Source organism: Engraulis encrasicolus, chromosome 3 (assembly GCF_034702125.1).
Source record: "Engraulis encrasicolus isolate BLACKSEA-1 chromosome 3, IST_EnEncr_1.0, whole genome shotgun sequence".
Taxonomy (NCBI): Eukaryota; Metazoa; Chordata; class Actinopteri; order Clupeiformes; family Engraulidae; genus Engraulis; species Engraulis encrasicolus.
In genome coordinates, this window is record NC_085859.1 from 47068745 (window position 1) to 47094684 (window position 25940).

A 25940-nucleotide genomic window follows, 5' to 3' on the forward strand; every position below is an offset into this window, starting at 1 on the left:
TTCCTCAAACTACAGAAAAGGTAATCATTTTCCTGGGCATGTTATCATGACGGCTGAGGTTCACGTCCTGTTACATCAAACATTCACTGTAATCTACCGCTGTTTCTCCATTCAGTCAAAGTCTCCACTCCACATCCTAAATAACAGAAACCATTGTCATACAAAAAGGCTGAGTAAGAGTTCCAATTGCATCGTTGTTAGACATATTGCTGAGAAGCACGTTTACACGTAAAGCACACAAAAGTGTTCTCTGTTAATGGGAATCCGTGGGCGGTTCAAATGCAGATATGCACAAACTTGCAATGTCCGTCAGCGCTCCCGTGACCCAAGTCCGCGTGGAGCGTGCATTTTCATATTTGAGGTTTATTTTTTCTCCACTTCGGTCGTCCCTGAATGACAAAATTCTGGAGGACATTCTTTTCATCCGCTTGAATAAACAGTTTGGAATGTAGGCTGTCCCATTTGTACTTCCGTCTTTCTTGGTTAATTAACGTCAGATATGGGGAATAATCAGCTGACAGGAACGAAATTAACCGTTCCGGGAACTTCATTTTTCTGTTCTAACCGGTTCGGGAACGTCAATTTATTGGTGGAACTCAAAACCGGAAACGTTATATTTCCGTTTCTGTTCGGAACGAACCGATTGGAAAAAAATATTGGTTCAAAGCCCTGATCATGGAGGAGGATGGGGGAGAGCGCAGGTAAATTACTACCCCCACCAACCTGGCGGGTCGGGAGTTGAACCGGCAACCTTTGTGCCACAAGTCTGATGCCCTCACTGCTTACCCATGACTGCCCTTTTTTACTGTGCACTACTAGGGCACACTGTGACTTGGCTAATGGCAAAACTGATGTGTCAAGTTGTGAAGCTGCACTGCGGCACATATCACATTATTATTATTATTACTAAATTACACTTAGCTGACGCTTTCATCCAAAGTCACTTAGTTATTTTAAGTACAAGGTATTGGATACAGTCCCGGGAGCAATGTGGGGCCACCTCAGCCACGGAGTGAGATAGGGAGTGTAAGGGTAGGATTCGAACCGGCAACCCTCTGATCTATAGCCCATCTCCTTAACCATTAGGCCCTGGCTGCCCCATATGGTTAAATGTTTCCAGCAGCAGTAGTGCCTCCAGTCATCCTTAGTGAAATTCATTGGTGTGCAGCACCTGTCCTCCCTCTTTCTCTCTCTCTCTCTCTCTCGTTCGCTCGCTCTCCCCTGAATTTTAAAAGCAGGATGCATCAATAAATAAATGAACACACCACTGATGCCATTAAGCAGGGAGTTAAACGGTCGCCCTGGGCAAATTAGCATCTAAGGTGGAAGGGAAAATAAAAAATAAAATAAAAAATAAAAAACCAAAGCAGCAGCAGCAGCAGCAGCAGCAGCAGCGCCGTGCTTCATCCACGTTTTTGCACAATTACCTGTGGATCGTACTAGATGGTAATTTTTCAATTTAAATTAATGAGCATGGAAATTTGAGATACAAGGCCAAACTTTTTGAGGCCAATTTCTCTCAATCACTTCAAAGTTCTTTAAAAAAAACAATCAATTTAAAACTAGTGCCGCATCAACACAAACAGTATGGTGGTGGTGGTGTTTTTTTTTGCCCACAGCAATGCATTTAAGTGAATATGCCTGCCAGGCATACCACCCTAACAGCCCATTCACACTGCATGCATGGGGCGAAGGTCAAACGCATGCCAATGTATCCGTGCGCAGTCCGAAATGGTTAGAAAACATGAAAACAATTCCTTTCACATCAAAGTGTGGTGTCAGCACGGCACAAGGACAGGCCTGCAATCAGGAGCCCGGACAAGTGTGCATGGCAATTAGATAATAGAACTGAGTTTATTTTCTGTGTGGGCTCAGCTAGGGTAACGCTTGAGCGCAAGCATCTCGGCCTCCAGTGTGTGTGTGTGTGTGTGTGTGCTTGTGTGTATACCCCGTCGGACTCCTGAGCCATTTTGAGTGCAAGCATCTCTGACGCCTGTAAGTGTGTGTTTGTGTGTGTGTGTGTGTGTGTGTGTGTGTGTGTGTGTGTGTCTGTGTTTGTGTGCGCGCGTGTGCGTATCTACATACCTCCGGTCGGACTCCTGGGCCATCTTGAGCGCGAGCATCTCGGCCTCCAGCATCTTCTGCTCCATGAGCCTCTTCTCCTCCTCGCTGCGGATGGCCGTCAGCTTGATGCGCTGGATCTCTTGCTCCGCCTCCGCCGCCTTCTGGGCCAATAGCTTGGCCTCCTCCTCCGCGATCTGAGCCTTCTCCGCCAGCAGGTCCGCTGTCTCCTCCGAACGCAACTGCAGTAACACACACACACAAGACACTTATTATTATATTGCTCCAGGGCCTGTAACCAATACCCTGTACCTAAATAACTGTAGGTCGCTTTGGATAAAAAAGCCAGCAGGTCCGCCTTCTCCTCCGGACGCAACTGCAGTAACACACACATTTATTGTATTGTTACATTATATTACTTCTTGATTAAGTGTGACTTGGCTTCCTCCTGGCCCATCTCTGCCAGCAGGTCTGCCGTCTCCTCCGAACGCAACTGCAGTAGTACACAAAGGACATTTATATATGGGATAATGGCCGACGAGGTGACTCGTTCCACAAAGTTAATGGAGAGACTGGGGCTCAGAAATACGGCTCAGAACTCGACGTGTGCAGCACGGAGATAGAGTTGCCTCCGTTGCTATGCAGGCGTGAAACAGTCTACGGTCTTTGTTTAGAATGCAGACATTGTCATTATTTAACTTTCCTTTGATCATTCATGTGCATGGTTCCTCCTACAGCGTTATCCCTTATACACCATCGCCATTCCAAACGAAGATTCTATGTGCGGCTAACTTAGTCACACGCTTGACGGGTTCCACAGAATCTATGGTCACCCCATCAGCCAATCAGAAAACAGAATTCCGTTGCGAAGGCAGATAATACATTGTTACCTCCACCAAGGTGGTTATGTTTTCGGTCGTGTCAAAAAGTTATGCCCGGATTTTGATGATATTTTCTGGAGCTGTTGGAAATGACAAAAGGAACAAGTGATTACATTTTGGTGGTCCGGATACAGGATTCTTTTTTTTCGTTTTTAAAGATTCTTCATCATTGCGAGATAGGGCGAATACACAAAGTGTTTACACCACTTCATAAATACTGCACTCCACCGTCTAGTTTTCGCCATGAACAACATGTTGGTACCAGCCAACCCTGTTATTTTGGTCTCATTAGGTCATGCCGAGTCTTGATCAAGAGGGGAGAAAGTGTACCCCCAAGTACACTCTGTAATGCAAACATGAATATGTGTGCGCTGATTAGGCTTCTCCTCTAACAGTAGGGCACTGATGCCTTTGTAACATTGAAATAGCCTTGCATGGAACACAAACGTTTCCCCCCCAATCTAAAATAGCTGTCATGTACAATTTAATGGGGACACAACGAGAGTAGCTCTGTTGCTCATTATTATTCAGAAGTCAGCCAAGCAAGGGCACACTTCCTCTGTTGACATGCGACTGCTTTGCATGAAACAAAAGGCATTCATTTGTGTGTTGCTGGCTGGGCCTTTGAAGCAAACAGGCTCAGTCGTTCAATTAAATTTAACTGTTGACTGAAATCAATTTAATTGATCAGGGCCCGTTACTCGTGACCCCCAGCTAAAAGTAGCCTCAACCTTGCAAATATGGGAGAAAAGTCTGACAAAAAAGAAACTGCATGCATCAATTGAAACTTTTGAGATGGAGCATTTATGGAGGTGGCGAATGCTACAAGTAGTGATACTAGTCAGAGAACTTTGAAGAAGAAACTCGGGGCAGAATCGAACCCGGGCCTCCAGAGTAACGGTCAGTGGCCTAGCCGTTTGAACCACCAACATTTAAGTGCTGAGGTGCTTAGTGCCCTAGTGCCAGAGGCATCTGATAGAGGTTAAGCCTGCCCTCTCAGAACCAGAAAACTAGGCTAGACCAGACAAAAGCCAGATTAAATAACTTTGCAGTTGTGTTACCCTGGAAAATAAACATGGCCCTCTCCAAAGGCTAAATGAAGGACTGGGCACTGCTTGGGCAAAGGACTTTGCATTCATTAAAATAATAAAAAAGAAAGCAAGGTCTCCAACAAGTTTGAGTATCATAAGATCATCTCTAGTAAAATGGCTGTAATGGCAGAGCCGCCACACTTTGTTGTGTTTGTGTATATAATTTGGAAGAAAGCTTGTGCTTAGAAAGTTTTTAAAATGTGACAGGACTGGCGGACTGCACACAGTGGCGGACGGTGCATTAGTTCAAATGAGAGGAAACCATTACCCACTGCTGTGCTAATGGTCGGCTTTTAATGTCTAATAATAAAATGGGTCTTTCCTCCTCTGGACCGCAAATCACACTGATGGGGGGAGAGGAAGGTTTTACTATCTAGCTAGCATAATAGAAACCGGAATTATGAGCGTATCTGAAATGCGAGACTTTTCACAACACAACACAACACAACACAACACAGTAATTAGAACTGTTCCGCTTTAACTGTTCTGGGGTCATAAACAATTTCACATTAGATATTTCGTAGACGTTTGGTGAAAAAAAAGAAGGGGAGGGGAAAGAAAGAAATTGAGCGAGGGGACCTACTGGAGTGGCTAAAAATACTTCACTTTCATCTGCTTAACGAAGATACAGAGGCAAGAGGGAAGTTTTAAAGAAAAGAAAAGAAAAGAAAAGAAAAGAGAAAAAAAGAAAAGAAAAGAAAAGATAAGTAAAAGACGAGAATGAAAAGCCAGGCAGGGCCTCAGCCCTCATCTGTAGGAGTGTTGTAGTGTTGCACTGGAAGAAACACGTGTTTCAAACAACATCTAAAGTGCAGTAGCATTGAAACAAACAGAAGACCAAACATGGCCAAAAGGGCCAACATCTGATGGGAGAAAGCAAGCACACCCACATACGTGTGTGCTTCAACAGTGCTTTGTTGGCCATGGCGTGTGTGTGTGTGTGTGTGTGTGTGTGTGTGTGTGTGTGTGTGTGTGTGTGTGTGTGTGTGTGTGTGTGTGTGTGTGTGTGTGTGTGTGTGTGTGTGTTCTCACCAGTGCTTCGTTGGCCATGTGTGCCTCGTCCTGCAGCTGCAGTAGTCTCCTCTCCAGTTCGTCTCGAGCTCGCTCCGCCTCCTCTCTCAGCTGCTTCTCACGCTCCAGATGCTGACGCTCCACCTGAACACACACACACACACACACACACACACACACACACACACACACACACACACACACACACACACACACACGCACACGCACACGCACACGCACACGCACACGCACACGCACACGCACACAAGTAGAAGTAGAGTGTTATACCTTATGAGCATGAGAGTAGGTCACTCTCTGTGTGCATGGCCTGGTGTAACAGTGTGCATTGTGTGAAGAAGAAGTGTTGAAACGTAATTTCAAATTCTTTGTATGACCAGTGCATGTTAATTGACAATAAAGCCGACTTGACTTGACTTGAGATGTGGAGTCATCTATGGGCACATTCCCACAAACAAACCAGCCTTGTCCTGCTGTGTCCTATCTGAGAGGTGATGTTAGCCTTGTTTGTAGTTGGAGTTACGCTTTTGCCGTCGTCACGTAGCATTACTTTACTTGGATAATTGATTAGCGCAAGAGCAACAGATATCTAACCTACTAAAGCAGGCTATAAATAGTTTCAGCGGCATCATATTTGGACATCACAATGTTGATATTTAGCTTCGATTTTAATATAAAACTTATCTTTAGCAAAACTAAAGAGAAGTCTAAGGCAGGGATTCTTAACCATAGGACCGCGGCCCAAAGCTGGGCCGCGCTCAGAAACTTGAGGGCCGCGGAATAGTTTCAATCTCGCACCGGAGGGCCGCGTAAGATGCTGAAGACAGCGTGCGTCTTTTTAATCTAACGCAATTCTGCCGCTTAAATGACCACGCACCGCAGTTTTTTTTTATAGTGGAAGACGCGACGTCCAAGACAAGACGGCAATACACTCAACAGTACACGAATGGAGAATGAGAAATTACCAACAGATGTGAACTTGTGTAATTTGCCGATGTCTTCTCTCCTCACGTTCAGTTACAAAATAAGCGATTGAAACGTTAGTCAAAATGATTGTGTTTACTGACAAAGCAAACCCGTTAGCATTGTGTACCCCAACATACATTTATTTAAAGAATTTTGCATATATTAGGCTACAAAGCTTTCTGTTTTTGACAACCTGCATGAAAGGCAGAGGAATTTAGTTCTGGCGTCACATCTGCACAAGTAAAACTGTCTTGAATCAGCAGATTCATCACAAATCGCAAACAGAGCTGTCACAAATGTCAGAGAAGCATTCAAATGCATGAATGGCTCTGGCCTGATGCCCTGTGAGTGGATTGGGTTTATCATTGAATATAGAAGTGAGGTCAATTAATACAGTTTTTAATAGCCTGCTTTTTTCAAATTAGGATTTAATTATTGAAAAAAAAAATATATATATACAGTCAATCCGGAAAGTACTCACAGCGCTTCACTTTTTTCACATTTTACTATCTTACAGCCTTATACCAAATGCTACAATTGAATCTCTGTTGTCAAAATCCTACACAAATTATTCCATTATGACCATGTGAAAAACAAGTTGTCTTGACAGTTTTGAAAATTTATAAAAATAAAAAACAAAGAAATCATATTTACAAAAGTATTCACAGTCTTTGCTTAATACTTTGTACATCCACCTTTGGCAGCAACTACATTCATTTTTTCATTTCGAAATGAAAAGGGATTGAAAGGGAGGTCATCGGTGTGTGTTTCAACCTTTCAGTATATTGAAATTGTACATTTTGAGTCTGCACCTGGCTAAAATAGATGGGTGTGAGTTTTGAATGAAATCCTATGGAGAGTATCAGGATCTGCTTCTGTAATCACAGAGCATGTTGACATGCATGCTTCTTTAGGTGTAATTCATATTTCCAATGTTGACGGCATTCATACATCCCCTAACGATGTCAGTCCCACTACCATGCTTGACGAGCCAGATGATGCACTTATTTGGTCAAATTCACTTGTTTACGACCACACATGCTTGACACCATCTAAAGCAAATTTGTCTATCTTGGTCTCATCAGACCACACGACATGGTTCCAGTGATCCATATCCTTGGTCTGTTCATTTCTCTTGAGACCAAGATAAACAAATTTGCTTTAGATGGCGTCAAGCATGTGTGGTGGTAAACAAGTGAGTTTTACACAAAAAGTGCATCGTCTGGCTAGTCAAGCATGGTTGTGGGACTGACATCGTTTGGCGATGTATGGATGCCGTCAACATTGGAAATCTGAATTACACCTAAAGAAGCATGCATGTCAACATGCACTGTGACTACAGAAGCAGATCATGATACTCTCCATAGGATTTCATTCAAAACTCACACCCATCTATTTTAGCCAGGTGCAGACTCAAAATGTACAATTTCAATATACGGAAAGGTTGAAAAACACACCGATGACCTCCCTTTTAATTTCCAAATGAAAAAATGAATGTAGTTGCTGCCAAAGGTGGTTGTACAAAGTATTAAGCAAAGGCTGTGAATATTTTTGTAAATATAATTTCTTTGTTTTTTATTTTTATCAATTTTCAAAACTGTCAAGACAACTTGTTTTTCACATGGTCATAATGGAATAAGTTGTGTAGGATTTTGACAACAACGACTCATTTGTACCATTTGGAATAAGGCTGTAAGATAATAAAATGTGAAAAAAGTGAAGCGCTGTGAATACTTTCCGGATTGACTGTATATTTATGCTATATAATGTGTGTGGGCATGGGCAATATCAGATGGGCCCCGGGCCACTCTGCACCGAAAAAAATGGGCCTCAACGTCAAAAAGGTTAAGAATCCCTGGTCAGGTACAGGTAGAGAAAATCTGAGGCACTCAATGCCTATGCGTTACGCCCTGAAGAAGGCCGTAAGGGCCGAATTTTCTCTACCCTGAACAAGTTTGAGAGTCCCTACATTGATATGATCACCAAGGAAAAAAGATGAAGACCCAAAAGCACTTCGACTTCCTGTTTGTTTTTGAGAAGTCTAACGTAGTTTGGGTGATTGGGAGGCTACCATGATTGTTGTTTTGCTTCACCATTGTGGGTAGTAGGCAGTGACAGTACCCGCTCAGCTTGGTTCAAAAAGCTGAGAAATGGAGGGCTGGACTTCAAGTTTGTGTGTGTGTGTGAGAGAGAGATACTTTATTTTGTGTGCTTACATATCCCCAAGCCCCTCTGCTTAAGCCTGTGGCAGCAGTTGTAAGCATTTCTTCAACATCTGGACATGAGTGACTTTAAGTGGCTATAAAGTTCCGTGCCGAGACAGAGGGAGCTGCCGAAAGTGGAGTGCTGACAGCCTGCTGTTGCTGTTGTTGTTATTGTTGCGGCAGTAAGGGGGTGGTGGTGGCTATGTGGCAGCGGTGTACTGCACCTGTTAAGGGCCGCTCACATTAACAACAATAACTATAAAGTAGTGCTGCCAAAATTATTGTTATTATTGCGCTACCGCAACTTCGTTTTAACAGCGTTTGGTCAACCGCTGCTTGTAGCTTGTAGCAACTGCTGCTTGTAGCAATAGCTGAACTACAACTACAGACGGTAACAGGCGACGCTAGAAAGCGGCACACCATTCCGTCTTCAGTCGCATTGGTGTGCATTCAGTGTACGATTAATATGCCTATATATGCAAAATTAGCGGCCTTCATGTGATAACATGCAATTTAATATTTTAATCGATTGACAGCACTACTATAAAATAACTATGCAGTAACTATAGATATTATAGATATAACTTGGATTGGCTGACATCATTTTAGAGTTCAGAAATGTTTTTGAAGTCAGGTGATCTACTACAATTTTGAGAATTCTAATCCTTATAGTTATCGTTGTAGATGTAAAAGGGCCATTATTGTTGTTGCAGCGGTCGGTGGGTGGATGGTGTGTGGTGTGTGGCCCTGGGTGGGTGGGTTTAGTGTGATGTGTGTCCGTGGTGTGTTCCCTCCACCTGCTTGCTTTTATAGGCAAGAAATATCGCAAAAGTACAAAAGTAGAATGAAAGACTGGTTCCTCCACCTGCTTGCGGGCCTTCTCCTCACGAGCCTGGGTCTTCATCTGCTGCACCTCCAGGGAGTCCACACGACACCTCCTCATATACAGATCATGGTTACCAATACACAGCTGCAGGATCTACAGGAAAAATAATAATTAGATTACTTTATTGGTACCCAAGGGTAGATTTGATTTGCAGTAAAGTGAGCTTCGCTCATACAAAACATTCAGGACATAGGACACACATAACATACAAGCAACCCACAATGAACATATGGATAATACCAAAAGTGACCTATATATAATAATAATAATAGTAATAATAATAATACTAATAATAATAATAATAAAAATAATAATAATAACAATAACGACAACTATATTTGTAAAGCCCCATGCATACAAGACATGCAGCTCAGTGTGCTTAACTGTGATATTAACGACAACCATATTAAAAATAACAACAACATATATACATAAAAATAAAATAAAATACATAGAATAGGTTGATTAAAAAGAAGACAATTAGGAAGAGGGAGAAAGAGAAGGAAGGAGAGGAAGAGAATGAAGAGGAGAAGAAGGAGTAGGAGGAGGGAGAGGAGTAGAGAGAACAACAATGATGATGACAGAGAGGAAGCAAGAATGAAGACAGTGGAAAAAAGTGGGACCTTGTTTTTAAAAAGAAATACTGCCATATTTTCGAATGAGAGAGGATAGAGGCAGAAATGGAGGGAGGAGGGAGCAAAAAAAGGACCGCTGGGAGGAAACCATCTCGCTCATCATCAGCTTAAGCACCGGACCAGCTGTGCCACTCATCAAATAAACTTAGCCCATTAAACTAGACAAGGGGGTGTCTGTAGCCCCCAGCGTCTCTTCTCTTACACCAAGACGCCCGTATCGTGGTTGCAGTCATTCAACTTTATGTGGGAATATGCTAGGCAGTCGGCAGGCAGGCCAAATGGGGCTTGTGGAGGAGCTTAATCAACATGCTACGCAGACCAAGAAATCTTAAAAACTACAAACAACTTCCTTGCAGTTCATCAAGCCCAGAACAGGTGGGCCTGGATATGAGATACACATTAATGTGTTTCAGGGGTTATTTAAGGCTTAATCAACATGCTACGGACAGCAAGAGGTCTTAAAAACAACAGACATCTTGTGATCCATCAAGACGAGCATACTTTTCCAAAAACTGCCTTGGTATTAGGTTGGATACAGCAGTTACGGCACATTTCACCCAGCAATATCTCTAAAAAGGGACACACTTTCTTGAACCATCAGGAGATGTGATGAAATATGTGTAGTAACTGCACTTTGCCTTTGTAGGGCAGGGCAGCACAGGTGGTGCTGGGGAGACATACAGTTGTGTGCATAAAAATAGCAGTGCCTTCACAAAGATGAGTAAATGTCAAAATCTTCAAATAAATTGCACTTTAATGCCCCCAAAATGCTTGGGGACACTGTGCATCCACTGTACATTGTATTTCAAAGAAGAAAATTGGGAAAAGTAATTCAGTTTCAAAGTCTTTCATAGAAAGTGGAGAAATGTCATGTTCAAAAAAATAGTGTTGACATCTGTCTTTGGAAAGATATTCTGTACAAACTAACAAATTCTTGCCAATTCACCTTTGCTGAGCATCCTAAACTAATATTTGGTTGCATAACCATGGTTTGGGACAACTGTTTCGCATCTGTGGTTCATGGGATCAACCAAAGTCTGGCAACGGTCAATGGGTAGTGCAGCCCAGGTTAATTGTACTGCATTCCACAATTCCTCTGCATTTCTTGGTTTTTCCTCATGAACAACATTTTTTATGTCCACCCACAAGTTTTCGATGGGATTAAGGTCTGGGAATTGTGCTGGCCACTTCATTAGTTGGATGCGGTTGGGATGGAACCATGATTCTGCTCACTTGTTGTTGTGGTTGGGGTCATTGTCTTGTTGAAACATCCACGTCAAAGGCAAGTCCTCTTCAGTATACTTATTCCAGTATCCCGATGTACTCCAACTCATCCATGATCCCTGGTATGCAGTAAATAGGGCCAACATCATAGTACAAACATAGTGCAAAAACATACCCATCATGGTACTTGCACCACGATTAGATAAGATTATATAAGATTGTTCTTTTTGGGTCTAAGGGTCACAGACAGTTTGCCGGACATCCTGCAAATAAAGAATTCAAGCCATAATACACAGTGACGACTGTTAACCACGATGGTGCAAGCATCATGATATGTGGATGTTTTTGCACTACGGTGTTGGTCTGATTTTCTACATAGCGGGGATCATGGATCAGTTTGAGTACATCAGGATATTGGAAGAAGTCATGTTGCCCTATTCTGAATAGAAAATGCCTTTTAAGTGGATGTTTCAACAAGCCAATGACCCCAAACACTACAGCAAGCAACCAAAATCATAGTCCCAGACAAACAGCATGCAACTAATAGAGTTGCCAGCACAATTCCCGGACCTTAATCCCACAGAAAACTTGTGGGCTGACATGAAAAAGGCTGTTAATGAGGAAAAACCAAGAAAGACAAAGGAAATGTGGAATGTAGTACAATTAACCTAGGCTGCAATACCTGTTGACCGTTGCTGGACTTCGGTCGGCTCCATGCACCACAGACGCGGAACTGTTATTAAAAACCATGGCTAAGCAACTAAATATTAGTTTAGGATGCTCAGCAAAGGTGAATTGACAAGAATTTGTTAGTTTGTACAGAACATCTTAGAGTTTGCAAAGACAGATGTCAACACTGCTATTTTTTGAACATTTCTCCACTTTCTATGAAATACTTTGAAATTGAAATACTTCTCCCAGTTTTCTTCTTTGAAATACAATGTGCAGTGGATGCACAGTGTCCTCAAGCATTTTGGGGCATTAAAGTGCAATTTATTTGAAGAATTTTGACATTTACTCATCGTTGTGAAGGCACTGCTATTTTTATGCACACAACTGTATGCGTTTCAGGAGGTTGTACCGTAGGGGGGATACAGTGAACTTGGAGCTAGATGTGATGGGTGATGAAATGTAGTGCAAGAGAGCAGAGAGTCTGTGGAGGAATGGTGAGCAGCGCTGAGGGTCAGGCTTCAGGGCACACAGGGCCCAGGTGCCCAGCTGTTACCGCAAGAGCCAGTGGGACCCACTACTGCACCGCACTACACTGCACTCACCTACAGACCAATCCAAGATGAAATCCCACGATAAAACAAAATCATGTGACTTTTACAGAGAAGAATTGGATACAGGAGCAAGGCTAGCAAGGTGAAGTATTTTCACATATCTTCGTGTCCAGCCTGGGTCATTTCTGATCTCTCTCGCTCATTCGCTTCAGAGTCCTAGTCAATAAGATTTTGAGAATGTTTTGATTTGTCCCAGTTGAAGGTATTTACTAGCCTGATTATCATCGACTTTCAAATCTCTTCGAGATTTGGGTGTTGCGTCACTAGGAGGGCATGGCCTGGCTAGGTATTTACAACCCCTCTAAACTTTCGGTCTTCCTGTGGCTCTTGGTTTCCATTTCATGCACTTATACTCTAGAAGTCTAACAAATATAGAGAAAAGTATAACCCTGTAATGTTATAATATAAATCAGCATTGCACGGCACGGCATGGCACTCACCAGCTTGTTCACCCGGAGCTTGGACGAGTTGAACTTGAAAACATCGGTCTTCTTGTCCAGGGGCTTGATGGCAAACTATGATCAGACAGACATGCACATCAAAACAAAAGCAAACAGAAACAAACTCCAAAAAAGGACGATACTAGAGTTTAAAAAAAAGCTTAGGATAGAGGAGGCTTTAACAGAGGGGTACTTTAAAAAAAAAAGTAAACTGAAAAAAAATGAAAGCTCAAATAGTTGGTAAAAATAATAATTAAAAAAAAGGCTTAACAAAAAGGAGGGTGTGGTGTACCTCTTTATCGCTGTAGGAGATGTTGCGGATCTCGTTCCAGAGAAATGAGATTTTGGGAGTGAGTTTGTTGTCCGGGTCGTAGATATGCAATCCCATCGCATCCACCCCCAGCAACAGGTTAGTTCCCTTTTTATTCTACAAACAAACATCACAGCACAAGAGGGTAGGTCAGTTTGTTTATCCAGGCCAAAGTCTTCTTAGTTTTTTTAAACTATATTTTCACTTTTTTCCTACACATTTTCATTTTTAGACATAGACGGATACAGAATGAACACAAGGAGGTGAGTGTGTGTTTGTCTGATAGATCTTCACAATAGTGTGTATTCGGCATAAAATAAGCTTTCATGAGTTGCAACTAAAGCCAGGCTCAAACTACACGACTATCGGCCCGATTCTCTGCTGAAAACCCCCTCACGACAATCGGTGGAACGTTACCCTCCCAGGACTATTACAAGCGATTGTCGGGAAAGATTACCTCGTCGTGTGCAACGTTCTAAGATAGAACTTTGGCAGCTCAAAGAGTCGCCCATTGCAAATCGTAGAAATCAAACAGTGTTTGATATTTGCGACTGGAAATAGAACGTTGGGCATTGTCTTGGGTGGTTACGACCAGGGATAAGATTGACAGGTGCGATTCTCTTCTAGTGTGCAGCGCAACCCGATTTCAAAATCGAACACAAAATCGAGAGTCAAGTAGTTTGAGTCAGGCTAAAGAGTGCTTTTTTTCATTTTGGTAGCATGCCTGAATACCAACACACAGCTCTGAGGGCTGCTCATCAACAGCAATGCTCGGAGCGCAACAGATGTAGTAAACAAGATAAGAGAGGAGATTAAAACACCTTTGGTGCATCTTTAAGCCCTCAGTATGATCAAGGAAAATGCACTGATGAAGAAAAAAACACACAAAAAAACCCAACTCATTTAAAAACATCAGCGTGCTTCACTGGCTTGTGTTGTGTAAATGGAACCAACAAAAGGCCTGATTGCACATTGTACACATTCTATGTCCTCAAAAGAGAGAGAGAGACACACACACACACAAACCTACACAGACACCCATGCGCAAGCTCACTCACACACGCACACGCACACGCACACGCACACGCACACACACACACACACACACACACACACACACACACACACACACACACACACACACACACACACACACACACACACACACACTTTTTGAGATGGCCAACGAAGCACTGTTGAGATCGAATACACGCACACACGCACGCACGCACGCACACACACACACACATCCTGAGCTCCACCCAACTTCCTTGCCTTGTCAGGCGAGCAGAGCAGAGAGCGCGGTGGCCTTACCCTGATGAAGAAGTAATTGACCCCATACATCTCCAGGTCCTGAGCAATTTTCAAATACTCCATCTCCGCCTCGTCCCTGGCACAGACAAGGGAGAGAACAGAGACAACAATCAGCCAGACAGTAAAAAAAGAAGAAGAAGAAGAAGAGAGGATTTAGTAAAGTGTGAAGTGTGAAGGGCATTAAACAGCAGATGAAAAGTGCAGTCATTAGTGTTCCTCTATTTGGCTTTTATTGAACCGGAACGCCGAATTAGAGGCTCGACCTGCCTATAATTGGACGTTCCCCATCAGCTGAAAAGGTCACGCGGTGACGCCCTTATGCCTTACGCACCACCAAAATGGGCCAATGAATCTCTTGACCGTGCTGGAGTGATTACCGGTAAGCTTTAAGACACTAGTCCCACGGGGCAATGCATGCAAATATGAGGACCTTGCTTAGAGAACACCCATTTTCCAATCAGGCATGCAAACCCAAACCTATCCCGCTCCACCTTACAACGTCATGCAATCGCTACCCTGCCCCACTCTGCCTTACTACAGATGGGTTCTACATTTTTGTTTTCCCCTGGCTCCGCGACCCTGGCGGCGCAAAACTCAACCTCTCATTGATGGAAACCGCTGTCGGTCAAACAATTAGCTCACGTGGTTGGCTGCCAGTGTCTTGCCCCTCCTCACAACACCATGTTTCTAAACAAAACAAAAAAACCCATGTAGTCCGACAACATGGACAATGCGTGCCAACGACATGGACAATGCATACCGATATTAGGACCCTGTCAGGGTGTGTAGTGTGAAGATAAAAAGTGCAGTCATTAGTGTTCCCTATTTGGCTTTTATTGAACCGGAACACAGAATTAGAGGCTCGACCTGCATTAATTGGACGTTCCCCCATCAGCTGAAAAGGTCACATGGTGACGGCCCTCATGCATGGGCGTAATTGTAGGTGTGGATGGTGTGGGGACATGTTCATACCACTTTTGAGATAGACCTAGCTTGTCCCCAAGCTCTCTAGCTCTCTCATATTTAATGCAAAAATTGCATACCCAGTAGCCTGATAAACCAGCCTAAATGTGAGACTGGATGTGTAATTTAGTCTGGACCCGATGAACGATACATCCGAAGATTGTTGATGAGAACAACCTGTTGTTTTTTCAAACCGCGCCGAAGCGACCTGACCAATCAGCAATCTTTGCCGTTGATGGGCTTTCCCAACGGTGTTGGGAGCTTCGTTGTCACTTCCTCAAAACCCTGTCCGCTTTGATTCAAAACAAAACTCTGCGTTGTGATCGGTTTTGCCAGACGCAGGGCACAGTGTTAAACATTTTTTAGATCCGAGGCCAGACTCACTCGCCAGCCAAAAAGGTTTGGCATCCAGCGGGTGGCGCTGGTTAACTAGGCTACATACCCAGACAATTTGCCAAATAATAATTAAGTCCCCACCACTTTCCAAGCCAAACCTACACTTTTGCCCTCACACGCCAATACGCTCCACCAAAGTGAGACAATGAATCTCCTGACCATGCTGAATGAATGATTACCGGTAGGGGTCTACCATACTAGTGTCACGGGGAAGGCACTCCGATATGAGGATCCTGCCTTGAAAACACCCATTACCCAATCACTCATGCAAACCCAAACCTATCCCACTCCACCTTACAATGTGATGCAATCCCTTCCCTACCCACTCCGCCCGGCGATGCCAGTGACAGGGACAATGTATGCCGATATGAGAACACCCAAACACCCATGCAAACCCAACCTAACCTCATTGAAAAAAAAGAGATGTGATTGTCCATTGTCATTGTCATTATTTCATGCTTGTTGGAATGTCTCCGTCATCATTATAGCAAATACGTGTTAACAGGAGAGCTCAGTTTGTAAAAAAGGCCCTTACGACTTCACTTCTTGGCCCTTACGAGGCACTTCTCTGCCAAAAAACATATCTCCGGCTCACTCTCTGGCTCAAAGTTGGAGGTAGAAAAGTTCCTTGTGGAAACTCACAGCGAGGCTAACAGGAATCAGGGACTAGACTCAAGTTCTGGTCTCTGAAAAAGGGAGTGGCAAAACTCAACACAGGCTTTTCGGGCTGTCCGGAACACACCTCAATGATTAGCCAACAGCTCCAAAAAAGTAAACAGAAGAAAAGTAATGGGCAATGCATGCTAACAATCCACTATTTTTTCTGCTCTCTATCTGTTCTAATTTTCTTGGATACCACTGTACTCTGCACTGACCCCACACTCTGTACTTGCTTGAATGTCCTCCTCCTAAGACCCTTTGATCAAAAGAGTCTGCTAAATGTAATGTAATGCAATGCAATGCAATGCAATGCAATGTAATGTAATGCATGCGGATATGAGTAGCCCTTAAATCATCCCATTCCACCCCCACTCCAACTCCCATCCCCACACCTCATCCCCCTGTTACCTTGTTCTCCCACGATGCTCTGCATAGCAGGCAGTGATCCTCTCCTCCCACATTTCCGCCGTCATCTGGTAAAGGTTTATCACCTGCGGGACAGGACAAGGGGACAAATTAAGACAATAGCGAGGGCTTTATTCATATCGTTCATCCCCCTCGGCTGACATTTCAGAGCATGTCATTACCACTTGGCTGGAGTTCACAGCAATGATGGGTGGTGGTGGTGCTGGACTGGAGTGGAGGGAGCTGTAGGGTGCTGAGAGGGGGGGGGGGGGGTGGTCTGTGGCTTAGTGGGCAGTGCACCTTTGTGCATTTGCCCCTCACAGACAGACAGCCTGTGAGAGGTTGTGTGTGTGTGTGTGTGTGTGTGTGTGTGTGTGTGTGTGTGTGTGTGTGTGTGTATGTGTGTGTGTGTGTGTGTGTGTGTGTGTGTGTGTGTGTGTGTGTGTGTGTGTGTGTGTGTGCGTGCGTGCGTGCGTGCGTGCGTGCGTGCGTCATTGTCCGCGTGTGTGCGTGTGTGTGTGTGTGTGCGTCATTGTCCGTGTGTGTGTGTGTGTGTGCGTGTAATGACAGATGAGTCTCACCCTCTTTGGTAGAAGTTCCTCTTCAGCCAAAAAGCCTGGCTTGTGAACATTAGGGTCATAATCCCCATACTGCAGTAGGAGAGAGAGAGAGAGAGAGAGAGAGAGAGAGAGAGAGAGAGAGACAGAGAGAGACAGAGAGAGACAGAGAGAGAGTGATAGAGTGAGTAAGGGAGACAGACAAAACAAGAGAAAGAAACCGAGCAAGAGACAGACAGACGAAGAAACAGAACAACAGAAACAGAGAGAGAGAGAGAGAGAGAGAAATAGAAAGAAGAGAGAAGAGAGAATTGAAAGAAAGAAAAAAACAAGATAGAACACAAAAAAGAACATCTTCAAAAGAGTGTCAGGCACAGCAGGCACAGTCAGTCGCAGTCACACAGCTGACAAATTATATGCAGAAACAAATGAGGTCAGTCATTAATCAATAAAAAAAGAATGATTCATATTTTCCCCACACACATTAGGTACCCAAGTCATCAGAAAATAATGTCATTAAACACTTTCATTAGGGCTATAACGGAGACAAGACTAATGCCCCGCGAGCTCTGATGCCTCCATGCCAATTGAACACATTTGAAATGCAAAAGTATTTATTTCTTTTTATGGTTGGGAGGCGAATGATTATTCTGCATGGTTCCACTAGAACAGTATCAACTCACCACTGAGGCAAAAAAAATATTTCCTGTTTTGTTTTGTTCTCAGTAGGGGTGTAAATCTTTTGCTCATAAAACGGACTGATATCAATCTCGATTCACAGGCTATGATGGATTCAATTAATCCATTTTGTCCTAAGCCCTTTTTGAGAAAGGGTGCCCTCTGCCTATTAAATCCTAAATATCTCAGCCTCTGAATCACATACAAACATGAAATGAGTTGCATTTAAAAGCTAGGACCCTCATTTTGCCTTAGATTGTGTTCATACAACCTACCCATATTTTTAATATAACAGCTCAAATCTCAAGAACCTGAATGCACCGTATATGTGTTTCCAGGACACAATGGGTTAAAAAAATCATGAATCTGAATTTTTGAGGGTGTAAAATTTGTTTTTTGCTTTTTTCTCCCCACAGTCCAACACGGTGCATAAAGGAATTAGAGGTGCTCCGATTGCTCGGCAGCCGATCATGCTCGGCCGATAATGGCCAAAAATAGCCTGATCGGTGATCGGAAAAACATGCCGATCAAAAAACCGATCCAGAGATATTAAATTCCTCACGCAACCATTTCGCCTTTACACCTGGCGCTGCCTGCATGTAGCCTAGGTGCTGGCTCTGCACAGCTGCTGCACCAAAATAAGGCATCTTTACTTGTCTTTAACTTTTTGGAATTCCCTCCTTCATTTTCACCATTTATAATCATATCTGCATCAACAATGATCTGATTTTCCGATCCATGCGCAGTTTACATGACGCTTGTAATTTGTGAATGACGTGTCAGTCTCGCCATGTTCACTATTTTGAGTTACAGCCTGTCAGCACGCAACAACTAAACGTTTCCAAAACAATCATCAACTGTATTGTTTTTAAAGTTGTAGCCTAATGGACAGCCAGGTCATTAGTTTTGTAGTCGCTGCAACACCAAACAGCAACTAGGGAGAATGGACGGTGAAACTCAATGAGTCTGTGCAGGGAATTCTACATTCTATGACAGTGTTACAGAGAAAGAGCTTTCCTCGCAAACACGCTGTGTTGTGCGTGTTCCCTGTTCTTTCAAGTGAAGTTTTTTTTTCTTGTTTTGTGTATGTAGAATCTCAAGTGTTTCAGTCACAATGTAATTTGCGATAGACTACTTCTCGCCCGTTAGCCATTTTACGTTATAACCTGTGTAGTTGCCTCGGTCAGCGCGCGACAAGTTCACGTTGTCCGCACAAGCATGCCAACGTTATTGTTTTCAAAGTTGTAATTGACAGTCAGTCGATTAGTTTGATAGTCGCTGAAACGCCAAACGGCGACAGAAGTGAGAGGGAGAGAGCAGAACGGTCGCGGAGCACTGCAGCTGTGGACAGTGAGTGACAGAGAGGGGAGGGGCTCTCCTCACGAGGCTGCTCATTTAAAGCGACAGGGTTTTTTCTCGTATGCAGAAGACGAGAGACTGAGATCCAGGTGTCTGAGCTTCAATTCAATCTCAAATAGTTAAGTAATTATATGCAATAACTTATAAATTGATGTAATGTTTCAGTTTCAATTCAATCTTAAATAGTTTAGTAATTATATGCAATAGCTTATAAATTGATTAATACTGTAGACTTACTTGTAGGCTATATTACCAACACTAGTCTGAAAGAGCTGAAAGATAATAATAATAATAATAATAGCCTAATAATAATAATAATAATAATAATAATAATAATAATAACAATAATAATAATAATCATAATAGTAATAGCCTAATAATAGGCCTACATTGTGAAAGCGACATGTGCAAATTAAGATTGATTGGTTTATGGGCAGAAATATTCAATAAGGATAATTAATAGGCTATTAAAAAATAGGAAATAATTTCTGTGATCGGCAATGATCGGTGATCGGCAGATAAAGATTTTTGGTGATCGGTATCGGTGATCGGGCCAAAAAATGGTGATCGGAGCACCTCTAAAAGGAATACTTAATTCCTCATTCAGAGTACGATTGGGTACAAGTCACTCCAGTTTGGTTCTCTGGTTCTCTCTCTTGCATGACATGAAAAAATCAATCAGCCTGTGTTGATGACAATGTGAATTGTTGTGTATGCATCTTTGAATTGTTGTGCCGTAGGCCTGCGCATGTAAATAATGTGGATCACAAAAACTCAGAAGCCGGCTGTACACTCAATGTTTTACAATTCACATTTGTCATGTTTGTGTGGTCCAAGTGGTCATTCTAAGCCACACAATGATGTATCTGAGTATGGCAGTGCAAATTTTACCTCCATGCTAGCAGTTAACATTGAGTCCTATGAGACTAGCTGGCAGCTAACTACAATTACAACTACTAACAATTACATATCGGTGTGCCGTCCCTAATTCATATAACAAGCAGGGCTCTGAGCACCACACGTGTGCCAAAAAAAGCTTGCAGCAGCAGGCCAGTCCAACAGAGTAACTATCTGCTTTACATGAGTGTTAACATTGTGATGAAATAGTTGTCTGGACCATTGCCACTATCACAATGTCATACCAGGTCTCTTTGCTAGTGGTTAAGGTCACGCCACTGTACAACACTGCTCTGGCTTTAACTCTCCATTTCATCCTCGACCCCTTTCACGCGGCATTAAACACAAGTCATTCACCGTGAGAGCCTTGTTGCTTCAAAACTGGCTATCCAGCGTTGGGAGGTGATGTGAGCGTGTGGCTATGCATGCCAAGCAGCTGCCACTGTATTCACACAGCTGCAGAATTCTCGGGGCACCCTCTCCTCTTGATTTTGTTATTATGAGACTCCATTTTTCTTTCTCTCTTGTGCACTCTCCCCCTCCTCCCCTCCTCTCTGCCTCTCTGTCATGATTTTGCTACCTGCTTCCTCCATTATTTTGTTTTTCAGTCCCTTCTCTCTCTACCTCTTGATTTTGATCATGGTTTTATTATTTAGCTCAGTTGAAATACAATAATTTTACCACATGTATTCATCATCCGACCTCTCTCCACCTCTCTCTCTCTCTCTCTCTCTCTCTCTCTCTCTCTCTCTGGGTCTCTCTCTCTCCCTCTCTCCCTCTCTCTCTCTCTCCCTCTCTCTCTCTCTGGGTCTCTCTCTCTCTCTCTCTCTCTCTCTCTCTCTCTCCCTCTCTCCCTCTCTCTCTCTCTCCCTCTCTCTCTCTCTCTCTCTCTCTCTCTCTCTCTCTCTCTCTCCCTACTTGCTTCCTCCATGCTCTGTGCTTTCAGTCCATTATCCCCTTCTCTCTTCTCCACTCTGTGTCTATGTCTCTATCTCCATCTCTCTCTTTTTTGTGTGTTTTTTTCCTGGCCATCTCTGCCTTACCACCTAATCTCACTCTCCTTTCAACTCATAAGGATCCCCTGGGGATTTCATCCATGAGACAAATGCCCCTCCTTCTCTCCTCCTCTTCTGCTCCTCCTCTTCCTCCTCAAACTCCAATCAGCCGCCGCTCACAGTACTTTTAATGAAGCCCTTCTCACTCTGTTTATCACTCTGTTCAATCCCTCGCAAGACATAAATATATCCCTGCTCCTTTCTGCTCGCTCGGCTCACATCTCTGCTCTGCTCATTCCTGCTCATCACAGCTTCTAGTGCCTCAGACTTGAATTCAAAATTCTAGAGTTAAATAGTGTTTCTCAACAGGGGTTCTACAGGGAGGGCCCTTGGGGGGGCTTTGAGAAGGATACAGATGAGAGGTGGGGATGCTCAGTTGTAATTCAGGGCATTAGTCTATTTTATTTTTTTAATGTTGGGGGGGGGGGGGGTTGTTGATGGAGAGGGGGACATTGCTAAGCTTCTGATGAGGTCAAGGGGGCATTTGTTCAAAAAAGGTTGAGAACCACTGATCTAGAAGAATGTTGTATTCTCTTCTCCTTTCCCCTCCAAAGGCAATTAGGGAGATTTCCTCAGGCATTAACTGAGATCTAATGCAGTGCAAGTGGCTGTGGGTCTTTGCATTTTAAAGGTGCACTATGTCACATTTATAGTTAGTTTATTTCCAGAATTCATGCTGCCCATTCAAAAATGTCATACTTATTACATTAATGAATGAATGAATGAATGAATAAATGAATAAATTAATCCTTACTACCACCATCAAATTCAAATTACTCATTATGACTGGGAAAATTGCACTTCTCATACAGGGATCTTTTGAATTTCCAGAAATAGACATTAACTTTGGTCATACTGTATTGGCAAATAATAATACATTATTTAGTACATATTCATGAAAAGATCAAATTTAGCAGTAAACCGCACAGTTTCAAAGAGCAACATTGCTGCACTTGGCCACCATTCTACACTGTGCACCTTTAAAGTGATACTGTCCCATTGTTTGAAATAAGTTCATATTACACATCTCCTTGAGTTAAATAGTTGAGTTTTACCTTTCGCCTGTACTTTCAGCCGTTCTCTGAGTACGGCAGTGCAAATTTGACCTCCAAGCTAGCAGTTAACATTGACTCCTATGAGACCAGTTAGCCGCTAGCTTTTTTTTTTTTTTACCTGACTAGATATTGAAATGACTGTACCAAAGACACACAGAGTCATACACTTCGGAAGGTACACACACATAGCAGGGCTCCGCCCTACTGGTGACGCAACACCTTCGGCTCAGCTACACACAGTAGGGCCAGGAGCTTGCTCAATCCCGCTACAGCGGGATCTCCACCCACCAATCAACTGAGCATTTCCAACCGTCCTGGGTAGAGGCGTGTTCAAGGCAGTGACGTGGTTTAAGCAGAGACGTTCTATTGGGCTAAACTTCGGCACAGCCCTCAACCAGTAGCAAGTCGAGGGAGGTGGGTTAACCAAGCCATGGAAACGCTAATCGTTATAGTCCTGGTCAGACCAGAATCGTGGTACGTGATCTGAAGTCTATGAAAATCAGGCAAACACACACAGACAAAACATCATGTGCATCAAGGCTTGACCAGGGGGGACTGGGTTGGGCAGGCAGGCATCTCTGATTGCTCTCATGTTATTACCAAGTTTGTCAGAGGGTGCGCTCAACTTCTGGAGATAAATGTATAACTTTGGGTTGCACGATAAAGGTTGCCAACTTTGAGAGGAGGAAAAATCCACACTCACAAGCGGAGTCTCATTATTAATCTATATAAGGCATCATCAGTGCGTGGTACTCAGAACAAAGGAAAAGGGCGCATCTTATCACAGGGGGGTGAGAGGTCACAGGTTGCAGGTTATTACCTCCACCAAGGAGGTTATGTTGTCGGTCACAGAACAAATTATTACATTTTGGTGGTGAATTGGTGAATTTGGTGGTCCAGGATTTTTGAAAAAAGATTCTTCACCATTGCAGGATAGAGTGAATTCTGACATTCCAGTTTCTAACTCCCAAAAAAAAAAACACGGCAGAAAGACTTGAAAAATTCTTTTGGGGCGTAACAGTCAAATGTTCCGTCAAAAAGCTTCCTTGGGAGAGGTCTGTATGACCATCGCCAGAGAAGCCAATATGGGGGGGATTAAGAGGCCAGTTGACCCAGGCCCATCGAGACAGGAGGCCCAGGATTACAGAGAGATTCCATTGTATGTATTATGTTGGGGATGTATTTCATATGGGAGTGTATTTCAGTTGACTTTGTCCTGGGCCTGACCAAAGCTGTCAGCAGCCCTGAACCGCACCATCACCATTGCTGCAACCCCCCCCAACACACACACAGAAACACACACACATACACTGCTGCAACTCCACCCCCCACTCCCCCCCACCTGCCCCTCACACACACACAGAAACACACACACACAGACATACACCTCACCTCCCCTCCCCTCCCTCATAAGACAGGCCTTAATGACTAACTGGTTCCGGTATCCAATTGTGTATTCCATCCGTGAGCTCTGCGGGGCCTCTTTGTTGTTTGTTAATATATAAACCAATTAATGCGGCACAGAATGAGAGGCGTTCACAGAAGCAACTAACTATCCCCCTCACAAAGAACCATTAAATAGCCAACAGGATTTGGGTTTTTTTCCCACCTTCTTCTTTCTTCTTCTGTAATCCCTACAAAGCACACACACATAATACAAACACACACACACACACACACACACAGAGATAAACACAGTCAAACAAAAACAAACACAAAGTGTGCACACACACACACACAAATACAAATAATACTACTACAGCACACACACACAAACACACACAGACACACGCACAGGCATAGACCACACACACACACAGATATAGACCACACACACATGCACATACTGACGCACGCACGCGTGCACACGCACGCACGCGTGCACACGCACACACACGCACGCACACACACGCAAAAGAGAATCAAGCCATGTGTCCGGGCTACAGAGGCAGCCAAGTGATGGCTGGTGTTTGCTGCCCTGCCTAACTAACGGCCTGCTGAGCTGGAGGGAGACACAAATTGACAGAGAGTAAACAGCAGGAAGGAAAGAAGGCTTACGGCGGGGTGTGGGGCGCGCGCGTGTGTGTGTGTGTGTGTTTATTTTTGTGTTGGGGCAGGGTGCTTGCGTGTGTGTGCTTGTACGCATGCGTGCATGTTTGTGGCCGGGTGTCCGTGGTGGTATGGGGGTGTGTGGTGTCGGGGTGTGTGTGTGTTTTTTTGCCTTGGTGTCTGATTTGAGTTGCTTGACCAGAGAGAGGCGAGGTAAGACACTCACACACCCACACACCGACCGCTGTACACACACACACACTCACAAACCCACACACGCACACAGATGCCCGTACACACATGGACATACACACACACACACACACACGCCCGTACACACGTGGACACACACACACACACACACACACAGATGCCCGTACACACATGGACACACACACCCCTCATCTTTTACACACACACACACACACACACACAAAACAGCAGAAACAGAGGTGATTAGTGGCTTGCGGACAAACACATCCACACGTCGGGAGGCAGCGCTGCGCTGTGCAAGCCTCCAAATTGGAAGAGGAAGAGGTGAGCTGTGGGTGTGGATGATGCGTGGTGGACTGGGATCAATGTGTATGTGTGTGTGTGTGTGTGTGTGTGTGTGTGTGTGAGGGAGAGAGAGACTGAGAGAGAGAGAGAGAGAGAGAGAGAGAGAGAGAGAGAGAGAGAGAGAGAGAGAGATGTAGAGAGAGAGATGTAGAGAGAGAGATGTAGAGTGAGTGAGTGAGTGAGCGAGCGAGTGAGCGAGTGAGTGAGAGAGTGAGAGTGAGAGAGAGTGTGTGTGCACGCACACCAGTTAACCAAAGTGCCCATGTGTGTACAGGGATCAGTGTGTGTCTGTGTGTATAGATGAGGTGTGTGTGTGTGTCCATATGTGTACAGGGATCTGTGTGTGGATGTGTGAGCCTCCCTGTGTGTGACCACCAGTTAACCAAAGCCCCTTGGATAAATCCACTGACTACTGCTGTCCTCCCGAGCTGCCAATCAAACTGACAGCACATGGACAGGGGTCCTTTTTTTACACCTCATCACAAATCCCAATCCTACCTTTGGTTTCAGCTAGACCATTTGGCCGAGATCCAAATGAAAGCATTTGTGAGCACATATTTTCATAGAACAGGCAAACAGAGGCCCAGCCTTAAATGGTACAAATCTGTACAGGATCTACAGTTAGGGCCATAAATATATGGACATTGGCCCAATTTTCATTTGTGGTTTCTTTTTAGGGTCTGTGCACCATCTCTATGGATTTGAAATGAAACGAACAAGATATACTATAACTGCAGACTTTCAGCTTTGACACATTTACATCCAAAGCGGGTGAACTGTTTAGGAATTACAACAGTTTCTATAAGAGACAATGTTTAAGGGACCAAAAGTAATTGGACAGAATAGCAATAATCTAGCTTTCACATTTTAATATTTTGTTGTAGGGTTCCCCCCAGCAATGTATTGCTAAGGCAGCCACCTTGACAAGAAACACCTACCACCTTGACTAGGTCCCCTGAAAAGATTAAGATTTCATGTTGTGAA

The 25940-nt window shown here is 43.8% G+C and overlaps 1 protein-coding gene across 2 annotated transcripts in view; it reads right to left on the reverse strand.

The window, feature by feature from the left end:
• The window catches only part of nf2a (NF2, moesin-ezrin-radixin like (MERLIN) tumor suppressor a), an 81291-nt gene that overhangs the window by 33006 nt on the left and 22345 nt on the right, over positions 1-25940 (reverse strand). For both annotated transcript variants that reach the window (XM_063195544.1, XM_063195545.1), the window contains exons 5-12: positions 17330-17398; positions 16752-16834; positions 14325-14400; positions 12993-13127; positions 12701-12775; positions 9098-9211; positions 5066-5188; positions 2086-2303 (exon numbers count right to left, since the gene is read on the reverse strand). In XM_063195544.1, coding sequence (XP_063051614.1) covers positions 2086-2303; positions 5066-5188; positions 9098-9211; positions 12701-12775; positions 12993-13127; positions 14325-14400; positions 16752-16834; positions 17330-17398 — 893 coding nt within the window. The remainder of the gene's footprint in view (positions 1-2085; positions 2304-5065; positions 5189-9097; positions 9212-12700; positions 12776-12992; positions 13128-14324; positions 14401-16751; positions 16835-17329; positions 17399-25940) is intronic.